This window comes from Mirounga leonina, unplaced genomic scaffold (assembly GCF_011800145.1).
Source record: "Mirounga leonina isolate KUSES-001 unplaced genomic scaffold, KU_Mleo_1.0 Mir_115, whole genome shotgun sequence".
Lineage (NCBI taxonomy): Eukaryota > Metazoa > Chordata > Mammalia > Carnivora > Phocidae > Mirounga > Mirounga leonina.
The window spans coordinates 34,400,686-34,418,100 of record NW_023270268.1 but is presented as its reverse complement, the minus strand read 5'-3'; the positions used below and the strand labels follow the sequence as shown (position 1 = coordinate 34,418,100).

The following is a 17,415-nucleotide window of genomic DNA, read 5'->3' as shown; positions in this document are numbered from 1 at the left end:
GAGCCCGATGCGGGACTCGATCCCAGGACCCTGGGATCATGACCTGAGCTGAAGGCAGTCGCTTAACCATCTGAGCCACCCAGGCGCCCGCCCCTAAAGATTTTTTTACATACTGTCTACACCCAGCCTGGGGCTCAAACTCAAAACCCTGAGACCCAGAGTTTCATTCTGTATGGACTGAGCCAGGCAGGTTTCCCTCAGTGCTCTGTTTTATCATGTAAGAATTATTCTCAAAGCAAATATTCTCTAAGATACCGAAGTGTTCAGTTTACTTGGATAGTATACCTTAACGTATTAAAAGTAACAAAGTCTGGGGCGCCTGGGTGGCTCAGTCGTTAAGCGTCTGCCTTCGGCTCAGGTCATGGTCCCAGGGTCCTGGGATCGAGCCCCACATTGGGCTCTACGCTCAGCGGGAAGCCTGCTTCTCCCTCTCCCACTCTCCCTGCTTGTGTTCCCTCTCTCACTGTGTCTCTCTCTGTCAAATAAATAAATAAAATCTTTAAAAAAAAAAAGTAAAAATAACAAAGTCTAAGATAAGCAACAGGTTAATAAAACTATGATTCATAATTCTAACATTTTCACATAGTTATTATTTACTCTGCTGTAAAAAGACTATACATGGTTATTTACTCTGCAGTAAAAAGACTATTAATGTTTAAGTGAAACATCTATAAATTACACTAGTGTGACCAAACACATACAGAAATTCAAATTTCAGTAAAATAAAGTTTGATTTTATAAGTAATCAGAAAAATGCAGTTTAACTCACAAGAACTTTTTTTTGCCTTTGGATAATTGACTAAAATTAAAAACTTGTATTACAATTCTGTTAATTGATACTATGTACATCCATCAATGTAGTGGGAATACAAATTGGTAAAGACTTCTAGAAAATATCTTTCTAGAAAGTTTGACAGTACATATAAAGAACCTTGATGAACTTTGTACCAGTGATTTTAAATCCTGTTGGACTCAAATCTTTTTTTTTTTTAAGTAGGATCCACGCCCAGCGTGGAGCCCAGTGCAGGGCTTGAACTCACAACCCTGAGATCAAGACCTGAGCTGAGATCAAGAGTTGCATGCTTAACCTACTGAGCCACCCAGGCAACCCTCACATCCCTTTTTTGTAGCATATTTTGTAATACTTGTACTATATTGAAATAAAATTTATAGTTAATATAATCTACCAAAAATGTTATTTATTTTTAAAGATTTTATTTATTTGACAGAGAGAGACACAGCGAGAGAGGGAACACAAGCAGGGGGAGTGGGAGAGGGAGAAGCAGGCTTCCCGCTGAGCAGGAAGCCCAATGCGGGGCTCTATCCCAGGACCCTGGGACCATGACCCTAGCCAAAGGCAGACGCTAAACGACTGAGCCACCCAGGCGCCCCCCAAATGGAAAGTCTTGAGTTAATTCTTAGGCTTGACTCTTGTGTGTGGTGCTCCCTATGAAATAAGGGTGACAAAGGGAAATAGGAACCAGATATACTTTATATTTGAATCTGTAGCCATATTTTTTTCAAAATATCTCTGCAAAAGATTTATCTGTTAGCATTTGGTTTGTTAACTTCATTTGTTTAGCAACCATGTGACAGTTTTAGTCTGACAAAGGACATGCTGTTTTAGTAACAGCAGAGCACATTTTGTAAGTATGCCCCCTCTCTCAGTACGTATGTACAGTGTTGTGTATGATGTTCTGAAGAGCTACCAGTTACCCTGTGGGTTTAGTTTGACCACTCCATCTCTAAGTTTGTTTACTAAGAGTCATGAAAATTAAGAGCTAGTCATACTGGCCTTATATTCCTCTGATTGTTTAAGGGGCTAAAGTTTTCTTTACTTGAGCTTCTTTTACCCTTCAAGAATTAGCCAAAGACAACATAGCCAAATACAAGAAACACCATTGGTTTGCCAGTAGAAATGTATGATAAATTGTGTTCATTACTATTTTAAATACGGAGTATAATTAGGTCTAGATAGAAACATTTCTAGGTTGGGGAGCGTGGGTGGCTCAGTTGGTCGTAATCTCAGGGTCCTCATATTCAGCCCCGAGTCAGGCTCCTCGCTCAGCAGGGAATCTGCTTGTCCCTCTCCCTCTCCTTCTGCCCCCTCACCCTGCTCATGCTCCCTCTTTCTCTCTCAAAAAATAAAATCTTAAAAAAAAAAAAAAGTCCATTTCTAGGTCATTACTACTTTGAGAAATAATAGGAACTGTCCTTAATAGGAACTGTCCTAGAGCAGTGGTTCTGAAAGTGGACAGTAACCTCCCTCCTATGTTTTTGAAATTTGTAACAGGTGATTTTGTTGTATTTGTTGATACAATGACTGGGGGAGGTGCTACTTATTAGTAGGTAATGGATTACTGGATATCCTGCAATGCATAAGACAGTCTTCTACAACGAAAAAATGTCTCAAGTACAACACAGTTTTTGAATTTTCTTCCAGATACTAATGTAGGTGAAAACTCTATTATTATCTGAGCTGAGATCTTAACTCTGTATTACATAAAAATATAATACAAAGTATTTTTTACATGATTTCAAAATATTAACATTGAAAGATAAAGATTTGGAAAATCTGTGACACCAGTGACCAGCATTTGTACTATTTGCTCATCACTACAACACATCTGGATTAGTCTGCATTTGTAGTTGTCATATCTGCCAGTTTGTATAGAGGCAAACCTGACTGCTTCATTAAGCAGAGGTTTGGTCATGTCCAAGTATTTACATATTGAGAGAAGCTTTATTATTTTCTTTTATTTCTCCTTTTATGTTACAGCTAGGACATTATACAGGTGTTTGTTTTTTTTTTAAATTCGGTACATGTATGTAAGTTATATGAATAGTTTCATTTCAGATTTTTAAAGTGTTGGTGTAATACTTGTTTAAAGAAGAGTATGGAATATGAGAAGATTGAAAACCATTCTTCTAGGTAGTATTTAGCTTAAAGTACTTGAAAACCTTGAGCATTGGCCTAATTAAAAGTGCTTTTATTAAAGTGACACACAAGTACAACCTACATGTTATGCTGTAATTATATACCATATATCTACCTGAGTGGGTTGTTTTTTTGTTTTTTGGTTTTTGGTTTTTGTGTTTGTTTGTTTGTTTGTTTTAAGTAGGCTCTGTGCCCAACATGGGGCTTGAACTCAAAACCTTGAGATTGAGAGTTCCTTGCTCAGGGCACCTCTTTGGCTCAGTTATAGAGCATGGAGCTCTTGATCTCTCAGGGTCATGAGTTCCAAGTCCCACGTTGGGTGTGGAGCCTATTTTAAGGGGGGGGGGAAAAGTTCATGCTCTTCTGACTGAGCCAGCCAGGTGCCCTTCTACCTGAGAGTTTATAAAGTATGACAACAGTCTAACTCAGTTATTAGTGAATTATTAATATGACTATTATGGTAGAAATTAGTGGACGTGGTTGTAACCTTGCAGTATTCCCTTTTGATAATTTACTCCTGGTTGAGAAAAACATTTCTAAGTCTTTCTTTAAACCTAGTATTGCTTAACAAGCATCTTTATTATCTTGCTGAATCATTGGAATCTTTTTGAATCAGTTGACATTTGAAAGTGAGGATTTTGCCCTTGAAATTGAAGATCAAGGAATTAATTTTGGAGATTGGTGTGTTTGTTCCTTTAGGAAGCAAAGAGCATGATTAACTGTAAAGCTAAATGATTAAACTTTCCTTTTCAATACATTTTGAGGTGGCACGAGAAAAATACTTGGCAACTTATTTTGCCACTTTTAAACATTTAATTTATTTAAATGTTTCTAAATATTTCTGTTGTGAAATATAGCGTAGTTATAGAAAAATACAAAAACATAAATATGGAGCTTAGTGAATTTTTCTGAAGTGAAATTCTATATTCTTTTTCTCTATATTAAAAATAATGGTTATCCCTTGACGTCATGGAAGTTCTCCAGTCTGTCTAAATTTAATAGATGGCATTTTATGGGAATAAGCCATTCTATAGTTAAACATTAGTTGAAAATGCATCATTTTTTGGAGGAAATGCCTATAATGTTACTGGGTTGCTGTATGGTGGGAATGCAGTGCTTAGGTTATAGGTAAGATATATTTCATGTTCCTTTCACATGACAGGAATGTGTGGATTGGAGACCAAGTGATATCAGGTGAAGCTTGATCCATTGCAAGTGATGATGCTATCAGAATTCTGTGTATTTGTTAATACTTTTCTGATTTACTCTTTTATGGAAAGGTACATCTGCTATGAAATATAGACTGAGATTTTTGTAAAGCCATGTGCAAATAGACTTAATTAATATCTGAATTAAATCATTTCAGTTTTTTTAATTTGAGTTATAGGAAATCTATATGTGTTATGGCATTTTATCTGTGTAATGGTAGATATTACCATGACTTCATGTAAAGATGTCACCTTTGTGGGCTGTTTATGGAATTTTCTTAGACTAGGCACTGAGAGACTACATTGAAGGCCACATAAATTTTTCCTGTTAAGAATGATTTAAATCACATTTTTAATTATCCAGTATAATTATTCTACTAAGTGACTTCCATAGAATTTGTTTCACTCATTCACTAATTCATTTAGCCATGTGTAAATATTTACTGAGACCATAATATGTGTCAAAGCTGCAAATAAAGAGGTGGGAATAATAGGAAGTTGGGAGCTGTTTGTAAGCAACGACCTTCAGTGCAGTGTGCTCCCGCTTTGACATAGGTATGCCCTGGTGCTTGGGTGCACAGGAGTATTAGGGAAGGATTCCAAGAGTCCAGAAGAATAAGAGTTGATCAGGAGATATATAGATAAGGCCATCTTAGGGAGAGGGAATGATGGTTAAGGTAGGAGGTAAGAGAGAGTATGGGATATGCTGGCAAGTATTAGTGGTTTGGGGTGGCAGGATTAAGTCTAGGATGTGTGAGGGTGTTGAGCAACAGATCTAGAAAGGAAGGAAGGTAGGGGCCCATGAATTCATTCTTGTAATTCATTTTAGTTATAACTACTTCATCAAAAAATTCTTAAATCTACCATAGTGCTTTTTCCTCCAATACCCCCAGAAGTTCATAATTTTGTAACTGGGCAGTTAATGCCATATGGTGGTGTGAGGTGCAGTCTCTTTGAAAAGATTGCTCTTCTGGGCTTCAGGCCTGAGGAAGCCTCAGCATTTCCAGCTATCTGGTAAGGGTGAGATAATAGAGGTTTTGTTTTTATAGTTTCATGTTCCTTTATTGCTATTGTTATTCATTAGGTGATTTGGTTTCAGTTGTGAGTCTTGCCAAAAATAAAAAATCTATGCTGAAAGTAGGGGCATGTACAGGTTTATCATGATTGTAATTGTGTTACAGGTGGCTGATGTTTCATAAACCCTTCTCTGTTTTAAATGGAAACTTTGGTTTTTCCTCTCTCAGCTTTTGTTGCAAATTACTGATTCATGTCATATATGCTGTGCTTGGTGTTCAGGGAGGTGGCTTTCTCCCATCTTTGTGTGGTGGTAATGAATATAGGCAAAGCATGGTCTTTATAATTTGGTGTAGCACATTTTCTTGAACACCTGCTATTTGCAAGATTGAAAAGCACCTTTTCTAAAGACAGTCTCCAAAGTCTGTTCTGCAGTGATGTAACTAAAGCTATTCCAGGACCAGTGACTGTTTTTTTTTTTTTTTTTTTAAGATTTTATTTATTTATTTGAGAGAGAGGGACACAGCGAGAGAGGGAATACAAGCAGGGGGAGTGGGAGAAGGAGAAGCAGGCTTCCCGTGGAGCAGGGAGCCCGATGTGGGGCTCGATCCCAGGACCCTGGGATCATGACCCGAACCGAAGGCAGATGCTTAACGACTGAGCCACCTAGGCGCCCCTGGGACCAGTGACTGTTAATGACATCTGTAGTAACTTTGTGTAGTTTGTTCATGTTTATAAAAGTATCAGGTTAGGGCGCCTGGGTGGCTCAGTCTGTTGAGCGTCTGCCTTTGGCTCGTGTCGTGGTCCCAGGGTCCTGGGATCGAATTCCGCGTCGGGCTCTCTGCTCAGCGGGGAGCCTGTTTCTCCCTCTCCCTCTGTCTGCCACTCTCCCTGCTTGTGCGCTCTCTGTCAAATAAATAAAAATAAAAATAAATCTTTATAAAAATATCAGTTCAGAGTGCCCAAGTATAATAACTTCTCCATACACTGTGGTAAGAGACAGTACTTTAAAAAGCATGGGGGGAAGAAAGCAAAAATAAAAGCATGGGGCAAGCCCTCAAGAAGCTTATAGTTAACATAATGTGGTTTATTGTGGTTAATGTATCAGACGTTTTTCTGGTACTTTGTTATGCAGAGGGTTGTGTAGGGCTCACACTCTACAGTTAGACCCAAGTTCAGATCCAGGGCTGCCACTTGGTAGCTATGAGATCTCAACCTCTTTAAGTTTCTCAAGGAATAGTAATATTACCATAGGATGGTAGTAAGGATAAAATATAGAAATGCACGTAAAGAAGTTACTAGAATGCTGGCACAGAGTAAGAACTCACCGTTAGCTGTTTTAGATTTTTTTATTGTCCTGTGATTTTCTTTTTTAATTGTAGGAGTAGGGATGATAATGTTTTTCTTAAGTTCATTAAACAATTACTAAATGGCTACTATGTGCTGATCACTTTTAGGGAAATGAAAGTAGTTGAAAATATATAACTCATAGCTCAAAAGAACTTAGGGCTTTTGAATAAAAATTAAAAATAAGCAAATACTTATATTGGATTACTAAGTTCCAGGAGTTATTCAGTTTTTATAACTATGTGCTCTAAGGTAGTTACTGTTGATTTCATCATTTTGCAGATAAGGGAACTTAAGTAGGGAGAAGATACGTGATTTGCTCAAGATCTTTCAGCCAGTGAGGGATGGAACCAGCTCTCACAAGTAAGCTGTTGGATTCTGAGACCACAGTCTTTCATCAGTGCACTGTCCTGCCTACAGAAACAAGACTGGCACATGGGAAAGAGTCAGGGCCTGTGTAAGTGTCAGTGTAATGGGTCCAGATTATAAGAGGTGTAAGAGTTAGGAGAGGAATCAGTAAAGGCTGGAATGTTCAGGGAATGCAGTTTCCCTCATCCTTGCCAACCCCTGTTGTTCCCTGTGTTGTTAATTTTAGCCATCCTGACAGGTGTGAGATGGTATCTCATTGTGGTTTTGATTTGTATTTCCTTGATGATGAGTGATGTTGAGCATCTTTTCATGTACCTGTTAGCCATCTGGATGTCTTCTTTGGAAAAATGTCTTCATGTCTTCTGCCCATTTCTTAACTGGGTTATTTGTTTTCTGGGTGTTGAGTTTGGTAAGTTCTTAGTAGATCTTGGATACTAACCCTTTATCAATATGTCATTTGCAAATATCTTCTCCCATTCTTTAACTGCCTTTTAGTTTTGTTGATTGTTTCCTTCACTGTGCAGAAGCTTTTTATCTTGATGAAGTCCTAATAGTTTTTTTGCTTTTGTTTCCCTTGCCTGTGGTGATGTGTCTAATAAGAAGTTGCTACAGCCAAGGTCAGAGAGGTTGTCGCCTGTGTTCTCCTTTAGGATTTTGATGGTTTCCTGTCTCACACTAAAGTCTTTCATCCATTTTGAATTTATTTTTGTGTATGGTTTAAAAAAGTGGACCAGTTTCGGGGCACTTGGGTGGCTCAGTTGGTTAAGTATCTGCCTTCGGCTTAGCCCATGATCTCAGGGTCCTGGGATCCAGCACTGTATTGGGCTCCCTGCCTAGCAGGGTGTCTGCTTCTCCCTCTTCCTCTGCTCTTTCCCTCTGCTCTCTCCCTCTGCTCTTTCCCTCTGATCCTCTCCCTGCCTGAGCTCGCTCTCCAGCTTTCTTTTGACATCCATTAACATGATAGGTTGTGCTCCATCTCCTCATTTTCAATTTGCAGGTGTCTTTAAATCTAAAATGAGTCTCTTGTAGGCAGCATGTAGATAGATCTGTTTTTTTATCTATTAAGATCCCATTGTTAAGTAATCTCTACACCAAATGTGGGGTTTGAACTCAACCCCACGATCAACAGTCACATTCTCCATTAACTGAGCCAGCCAGGCGCCCCACCAACAGACCATTATTATACCTCACAAATGTAACAGTATTTCCTTAAAATCATCTAATTCATATTTAAATTTCCCAGTTTGTTTTATTTATTTTTAAAAAAGATTATTTATTTATTTGACAGAGACAAAGCGAGAGAAGGAACACAAGCAGGGGGAGTGGGAGAGGACCCTGTGATCATGACCCAAGTCGAAGGCAGATGATTAACGACTGAGCCACCCAGGCACCCCTCCCAGTTTGTTTTAAAGATAGGTTTTTATAGCTGATTTGGTGAAATAATGTTGGATAAGGCTGTTCCACCCCCAGCACAGAACTGAGGCAGGGCTTGATCTTAGAACTGTGAGATCATGACCTGGTCCGAAATCAAGAGTACTACGCTTAACCAACTAAGTCACCCAGGTGACCCTCCTGAGTGTTTGTTAACAGTCTTTGCACCATTCTCTTTTTTTCTCTTCTTGTTGTTGATTAGCTTGTTTTGTTGTCGTTGATTACTTTTTTTATTGATGATTCATTGGGGACTTGACTGATGCTTTTGAAGGCTTTAATTCCTTTCGCTATTTTCCTATTTCTTGTAAACTGATAAGTCAGATCTAGAGTCTTGATTAAATTCAGGTTTTTTGTTTTTTAAAATCAACCATATTCTATAGGTTGTGGTTAGTACTTCTGTTTGCATTACAGGAGGAGGCATATGTCTGGATTATTCACAGGATTTAGATAGTGTCAACCTGATAATGTTCATTATAAAGTTCCTCATCATCCTTTCACTTTATTTTGTAAACTTTTTAGCATCCATTAATTATGCATTCTTGCCTAGATTCATTGCTTCATTAGAGGTTGCACAATGGTGGTTTTCTAATTTTATCATTCTTTTTGTGTTTATGAACTAAAATTGTCTAAAAATCAAGAAAAAAAACCTTACCCTCATCATTCATTTGGTTACCCTGCAATATTTGGTATAAGCTGGTCAAAACATGTTTGATTTACTTCCCCATTTTTTATCAATTTTCAAAATAGTAAGTTGGTCTTAGCAATCTGCAGTGGTGATCAGTAAACGATTTATTTGTTTCCTTTTATTATTTAGTCACTCATTTGTATATATTTGATGTTTCAATCCATGGATGTCATGAGTATTTTTGATGCTCAGAAATGCTTCAAGTTGACTTTTGTCTCTTTTGATGTGATACTTTCATTCTTTCAGTAAATGGGATTTAAATCTTGGCTTAATTGAGTGCCCATGTTCTTCCCACTGTTATTGTTATGCTTTCTTGAAGGAAGCTCTCAAGGAAGTCTTCAAGGCTCAGTTGAGGGGTACATTTGTTGGAATAGGGGTTTGATTCCAGGAGTGTCAACGTTTGTATGAACATAGTTCTAACAGCAGGTTGATAGCCTTTGTGGTACAAAGGCCTAGGCAATACAGTAATAGGACAAGTAAAGGAAATTAGGCCAGAAACATAGCACAAAGGCCCTTGCCAGCTGGGTTGAGGGATTTGGTGTTTTTAATTCTCAGGTGGTGGGTCATGAGACTATAAGTTCAAGACATTTTGTACATGAGAATGATAATTTTTTTTTTTTAAAGATTTTATTTATTTGACAGAGAGAGAGATAGCAAGAGAGGGAACACAAGCAGGGGGAGTGGGAGATGGAGAAGCAAGCTTCCCACTGAGCAGGGAGCCCGATGTGGGGCTCGATCCCAGGACCCCGGGATCATGACCTGAACTGAAGGCAGCTGCTTAACGACTGAGCCACCCAGGTGCCCGAGATTGATAAATTAAAAAAAAAAAAAAAAAAAAAAGAGTGCACATCTGGAGGGGGGAGGGGTTAGAGGGAGAGGGAGAGAAGCTCAAGCAGACTCCTCACTGAGCATGGAGCCCGACACAGGGCCTGATTGGATGACCCCAAGATCATGATCTGAGCCGAAATCAAGAGTTGGATAGATGCTCAACCAACTGAGCCACCCAGGCGCCCAGATAGGAAATTATATTTGAAAGAAGGCCCTCTTGACTGCTGTTTTCATTAGAGTTTGCAGAGAAGAACTCAGCCAAAGAAGCCAATATTATTTTTTTTATTATTTAAGTAAAATCTGGAGACAGTCACCTGTTGAGTGGTTAACTGAATTTCTTAGAAACCTCTAATCTTTAAATCTTTCATTTTTCTTTTCTTTTTTTTTTTTTTAAAGATTTTATTTATTTATTCATGAGAGACAGAGAGAGAGAGGCAGAGGGAGAAGCAGGCTCCCAAGGAGCAGAGAGCCCAATGCAGGACTCGATCCCAGGACCCTGGGATCATGACCTGAGCCGAAGGCAGACGCTTAACCATCTGAGCCACCCAGGCGCCCCAAATCTTTCATTTTTCACATGTGATATACTTTTGTTGAATTTGAGTTAGTGCGGTGTGTGTATTTATATATATATATAAAATACATGTAATGATAACCGAAAGTGTTTTTAAGTAATTTATTTCTGGTGGCTTAATCTTTAATTAGCCACCTTATTATTGGCTATATTGAAATCCAAAGACTAATTATGGATTGGTGGGCTTTATCATATTTTAGTATAAGATTTGGCTAATTTTCTGTTTCACTAAGTTTTACTTAATAATTTCTAGGGCCCCATGGTTATGAATGTGCTTCAGTTTCATAATGCCTCCTGCTATGGCAGACATCCTTGACATCTGGGCAGTGGATTCACAGTTAGCATCTGATGGCTCCATACCTGTGGATTTCCTTTTGCCCACTGGGATTTATATTCAGTTGGAGGTTCCTCGGGAAGCTACCATTTCCTATATTAAACAGGTATGTTAATAGGTGGAATTTTTATAAATGTAGCTTACTGTATCACTTAGGGGAAGATGTTATTCTATTACAGAAAATTTTATTAATGTAAATCATATGGTCAATTTGAGGGAAAATGAACCTTTAGGTCCTCCCTACATTTTAAAGATTTGATATATGCTTTGTCTTTTGTAGATGTATAAAAGGTAATTCTCACTCTCACTTTTTTTTTCTCACTCTCACTTTTAATCCATATGTGATACCTGAATTAAGAAAAATTATGTTAGTGTGAAATGTTTATTCAGGTGGTTTAAAGGAATTTGACATTGTCAAAGTTTAGAGTTTAAATCTTTTTAAATACTATCTTTGAACTTGTCATACTTTTTCTGTATGTGATTTTTGGTTGGTTTTTTCTTCTCTCCTTTTCCTTCCTCTTCTTCCCTCCATACCCCCACTACTTTTCATGGTGATTATGTGGAAGAAAAAGTTTTCCCCCAGTAGTGAATAACATGCCCTCCTTTGGAAGCAAATTCTTTTTTTTTTTCTTTTTTCTTTTTAAGTTTTATTTATTTTTTATATTTTTTATTTTTATTTTTTTTAAGGTTTTATTTATTTATTTGACAGAGAGAGACACAGCGAGAGCAGGATCACAAGCAGGGGGAGAGGGAGAGGGAGAAACAGGCCTCCCACTGAGCAGGGAGCCCGATGCGGGGCTTGATCCCAGGACCCTGGAATCATGACCTGAGCCGAAGGCAGACGCTTAACGACTGAGCCACCCAGGCGCCCCTCTTTTTAAGTTTTAATTTAAATTCTAGTTAGTTAATGTACAGTGTAATATTAGTTTCAGGTGTACAATATAGTGATGCAACAGTTGCATACAATACCCTGTGCTCATCACTACAAGTGCACTCTGTACTCCTTAATCCCCATCACCTATTTCACCCATCACCCCCAACCATCTCCCTTCTAGTAACCATCAGTTTGGAAGCAACTACTTCTACATAACAAGGCTTGCTTCTTTTGTTGGATTATTTTTTCACATGAATTGGCGAGTGGTATTGATTTGCGAGTACTATGAAATGTAAATGAAATTATTTTGCTAAACTTTCTCTTTAATGTTTTCCAAATAGCTGAACCCAATATGAAAATCAGGGGCTATGATATTTTTAAGAAAAAGTATTTATGACAAACCATTTTAAAGTTCTTGACTTTGGACAGCCTCTTAACTCTTTTCCAAGCTTCTTCTTTCGGGAGACATGAGAATTCTAAAACTGCATGATCCCTGGAGTAGAAAAAAAAAAAAAAGAAAATTATTTTAGGTATCCCAAGGTTCAGAGAGTACTTATTTTTATAGTCACCAGTGACAAGTATGGATGTCTGTGGCTGCACCTGAAGCTGGATTAATCATTCATGCCCTCCATTCTTTTAATTGTAAAACATACACAACGTGAAGTTTACCATAAGAATAATTTTTTAGGTGCATAATTCTGTGGTATTAAATACATTCACAGTATTGCCCAACCATCAGCTCTATACAGAAACACAAACTCTCTTCTCATTAAATAATAAACTTTCTTTTCCAAGTCCCTGTGGTAGTCCCTATTCTAGTTTCTGTCTCTAGGAATTTGTCTATTCCAGCTACCTTATAAAAGTGGAATCACACAATAGTTGTCCTTTTGTGTCTGACTTATTTTACCTACCATAATATTTTCAAAGGTCATCCATATTGTAATATGAATCCAAATTTCATTCCTTTTTAAGACTTAGTAATATTCCATTGTTAGGATATGCTGCATTTTGTTTATCTGTTCATCTCTTGATAGGTATTTTTGTTGTGTCAGTCTTTTGGCCGTTGTGAATAATGTTACTATGAACATTGGTGTACAGGTATCTGTTTGAGTCCCTGCTTTCAATTTTTTTGGGTATATGTCTGCTTCTTCTGACAGGGCAGTGTTAATTAATGAAGATAACCTTGGTGAATAGAAAAGAATGCAGGAAAAATAATATAAATTTTGTAAAGGGGTAATGGTACATACTTGGAATTTTCTATTTTTTTCTAATTAGAAGTTATTTATGTTCATAAGGTAAATATGGACATCTTCATAGATACTTTTAAAAAAATTGAAGTAGAGTTGACATACAATATTATATTACTTTCAGGTGTACAAACTAGTGATTCAACATTTATATACATTATGAAATGTTCACCATGATATGTGTAGTTACCGTCTGTCACTATACAAAGTTATTCCAATATTATTGACTGTATTCTTTCTGCTGTACTTTTCATCTCTATGATTTATTTATTTTATAACTGGTATTTTGACCTCTTAATCCCCTTCACCTGTTTCACCTTTCCCCCATCCTCCTCTCCTCTGGCAACCATTAGTTTATTCTTTGTATTTATTAGTTTCTGTTTTTGTTTGTTTCGTTTTTTAGATTCTACATATAAGTGAAATCATATGGTATTTGTCTTTCTCTGACTTTTTTACTTAACATAAGGCTAGGGGTTTTTTTTGTATTTGTAAATGGCATTGTTTTCATTTCTCTGTTAGTGTATAGAAACAATAGGTTTTTGTATATTAATTTTGTATTCTGCAACTTTATGGAATTCATTTATTCTAATATTTTTTTGTGGAATCTTTAGGGTTTTTTATATACAGTATCATGTCTTCTGCAAATAGTGACAGTTTTACTTCCTTAACAATTTGGATGCTTTTTCTCTTTTTCTATTATTATTATTATTATTTTTAAAGATTTTATTTATTTATTTGAGAGAGAGAATGAGATAGAGAGAGCATGAGAGTGGGGAGGGTCAGGGGGAGAAGCAGACTCCCTGCTGAGCAGGGAGCCCGATGTGGGACTCGATCCCAGGACTCCAGGATCATGACCTGAGCCGAAGGCAGTCGCTTAACCAACTGAGCCACCCAGGCGCCCTGGACGCTTTTTCTTTTTGTCTGATTGCTGTGACTGGGTCTCTAGTACTATATGTTGAATAAAGGTATGGAGAGTAGACATTTTTGTCTTGTTCCTGATCTTAGAGCAAAAGCTTTCAGCTTTTCACCTTAAGTATGTTAGCCATGGGTTTGTCATAGATGGCTTTATTATGTTGAAGTGTATTTTCTCTGTTCCCACCTTTTTGAGAGTTTTTAACACGAACAAATTTAGAATTTGTCAAATGCTTTTTCTGCATCTACTGAGATGATTAGATGGTTTTTATCTTTCATTTTGTAAATGGTATTATATCATGTTGATGGATTTGTGGATAATGAACCATCTTTGCATCCCTGAAATATTTCCCACCTGATTGTGGTGAATGATCCTTTTAATGTCTTGTTGAATTTGCATTGCTAATATTTTGTTGAAGATTTTTGCACCTATGTTCATTGGTCATACTGGTATGTAATTTTCTTTTTTTTGTAATGTCTTTGTCTGGTTTTGGTATCAGAGTAATGCTGGCCTTGTAGAATGAATTTGGAAGCATTCCTTCCTCTTCTTTTTTTTGGATAAGTTTGAAAAGGATTGAAGGGTGCCTTGGTGGCTCAGTCAGTTAAGTTTCTGACTCTTGGGGCACCTGGGTGGCTCAGTCGTTAAGCATTTGCCTTCGGCTCAGGTCATGATCCCAGGGTCCTGGGATCGAGCCCCACATTGGGCTCCCTGCTCGGCAGGGAGACTGCTTCTCCCTCTCCCACTCTCCCTGCTTATGTTCCCTCTCTCACTGTGTCTCTCTCTGTCAAATAAATAAATAAAATCTTAAAAAAAAAAAAAAGTGTCTGACTCTTGATTTGGCCATAGGTCATGATTCAGGGTTGTGAGGTCGGGCCCTGCGCTCATTTCTCTCCCTCTCCCTGTGCTTCTTTCCTCACTTGCAGGCTCGTGTGTGCACTCTCTATCAAATAAATAAATAAATGAAATCTTTGAAAAAAAAAAGAAAAGGATTGATACTCTTTTTTTTTTTTTTTTCCTGGAGAGGGAGAGTCTTAGGCAGGTTCAGTGCCCAGCAAGGAGCCTGTGGCGGGGCTTGATCGCACGACCCTGAGATCATGACCTGAGCCAAAATCAAGAGTTGGATGCTACTCCTGACTGAGCCACTCTGGCACCCTGATATTCATTCTTTTTTTTTTTTTTAAAGATTTTATTTATTTATTTGAGAGAGAAAGAATGAGACAGAGAGAGAGCATGAGAGGGGGGGTGGTCAGAGGGAGAAGCAGACTCCCTGATGAGCAGGGAGCCTGATGCGGGACTCGATATCACGACTCCAGGATCATGATCTGAGCTGAAGGCAGACACTTAACCAACTGAGCGACCCAGGCACCCCCGATATTCATTCTTTTTTGAATGTTTGGTGGAATTCACCAATGCAGCCATCTGGTTCTAGACTTTTTTTTTTTTAAGATTTTATTTATTTATTTGACAGAGAGAGTGAGAGAACACAAGCAGGCGGAGGGGCAGAGGGAGAGGGAGAAGCAGGCTCCCGCCGAGCAGGGAGCCTGATGGGGGTTGGGGGGGCTTCAATCCCAGGACCCTGGGATCATGACCTAAGCCCAAAACAGATGCTTAGCCGACTGAGCCACCCACGTGCCCCTAGATTTTTTTTTGTTGCAAGTTTTTTATATTAATGATTCAGTTTCATTATTGGTAATCAGTCTGTTCAGATATCTGCTTCTTTCTGATTCAGTCTTGGAAGATTGTATGTTTTCAGGAATTTATCTATTTCTTTTGGTTTTCTAGTTTGTTGGCATACAATTTTTTATAGTAGTCTCTTAAAATCTTTTGTATTTCTGTGGTGTTAGTTGTAACTTCTCTTTCATTTCTGATTTTGAGTCCTCTCTCTCTTTCTTAATGAGTCTAGCAGATATTCACTTAATAATTTTGTTTATTTAAGTGCATTTTTTTGTGCATTATACTATTACTTAGAAAAAATGGGTTAATACTATTTGTATTCTCTTGTAAGTTGGTATTTTTAAAAAAAACCTTATATTTTGGACAACTTTCCATGTTACCGTGTATTTTTATTTTCACAAATATGTAATACTTTATAATTGATTTAGCCAATCTTTTATTGCTAAACATTTAGCTTGTTCTATGTTTTTGAGTTTTATAAAGAGTGCTGCAGTGAGTATCCTTGTAGATGTATCTTTGTACACTTGAACAAATTTTTCTGTTCCACAAAGTGTCTTATTTTTTTTCCTGCAGATGTTATGGAAGCAAGTTCACAATTACCCAATGTTTAACCTCCTTATGGAAATTGACTCCTATATGTTTGCATGTGTGAATCAAACTGCTGTATATGAGGAACTTGAAGATGAAACAAGAAGACTCTGTGATGTCAGACCTTTTCTTCCAGTTCTCAAATTAGTGACAAGAAGTTGTGACCCAGGGGAAAAATTAGACTCAAAAATTGGAGTCCTGATAGGAAAAGGTAACTTAAAAACGTCTTGGTATGAATTCTTTACATATTTGTTGTTGTATGTATAAACATGTAGTAAGTATGATCAAAGATATTGCTTTGTAGAGTGTGACTCAAGGATCAATCCTTGTTCGTAAATTGATAACCAGTCTGAGATAATGTAAGTGTAAAAATTGAGAGTAAATGTTTTAAATTCCTGTAGCAATGTGATAACCCCTGGGACACTGTGGTAATATGTTTTGTATGTCTTTTTCTAGTGACTTTATTTTTATTTGCCGAAGTATTGTTTTTTTGGCAGATTGGAAAGAAAAAAGTTGTCCCTTTGTCTTAGTTTGAGAAGCCCTTTTCTAAGAGATACATCCTCCATTTCTTTTGAACTGCTTCTACACTATACACACTATTTATTTTTTTTAAATTTTATTTTATTACATTAGTCACCATACAATACATCATTAGTTTTTGATGTAGTGATCCACGATATAAACACAATTTATATACAACTCTCTATACCAAGACTTTAAGCTGATTGAAAAGTTTCTATAAATAACCCACATTTTTTTTTAAAAGATTTTATTTATTTATTCATGAGAGACAGAGAGAGAGAGAGGCAGAGGGAGAAGCAGGCTCCTAAGGAGCAGGGAGCCCGATGTGGGACTCGATCCCAGGACCCTGGGATCATGACCTGAGCCAAAAGCAGACGCTTAACCATCTGAGCCACCCAGGCGCCCTAAATAACCCACATTTTTGACAATTTTACTCCTTAACTAAAATTGTCTTTAAGTAGAGATTTTTTTTTTTAAGATTTTATTTATTTATTTGACAGAGACACAGCAAGAGAGGGAACACAAATAGGGGAAGTGGGAGAGGGAGAAGCAGGCTTCCCACTGACCAGGGAGCCTGACACGGGGCTCGATCCCAGGACCCCGGGATCATGACCTGAGCTGAAGGCAGACGCTTAACGACTGAGCCACCCAGGCGCCCCAGTAGAGATATTTTTGTAGGGAGTCAAGATACATTAATTCCAGGGAGAATTGTGAGTAACAAAATGTGGTAGAGGCTCTCTTGCTATAATAATGTTAGGTGTCACAGGGGCCAGTGGTATATCAATATCCTGCTTTAGACAAGGTACTAGAATTAAGTACTATAAGAGGACGCTTGAAGTTTGTTTATTTATTTTGAAGTAGCAGGTTTGTGT

At 37.7% G+C, this 17,415-nt stretch overlaps 1 protein-coding gene across 4 annotated transcripts in view; it reads left to right on the top strand.

The window, feature by feature from the left end:
- Positions 1-17,415, top strand: part of PIK3CB (phosphatidylinositol-4,5-bisphosphate 3-kinase catalytic subunit beta) — a 204,230-nt gene that overhangs the window by 75,810 nt on the left and 111,005 nt on the right. For 2 of the 4 annotated variants that reach the window (XM_034995764.1, XM_034995750.1), the window contains exons 3-4: positions 10,645-10,831; positions 16,007-16,232. In XM_034995764.1, coding sequence (XP_034851655.1) covers positions 10,661-10,831; positions 16,007-16,232 — 397 coding nt within the window. In that variant the 5' untranslated portion in view covers positions 10,645-10,660. Of the gene's footprint in view, positions 1-6,297; positions 6,965-10,644; positions 10,832-16,006; positions 16,233-17,415 lie in introns of those variants that run through there. The other 2 variants (XM_034995755.1, XM_034995741.1) reach the window with 2 other exon arrangements.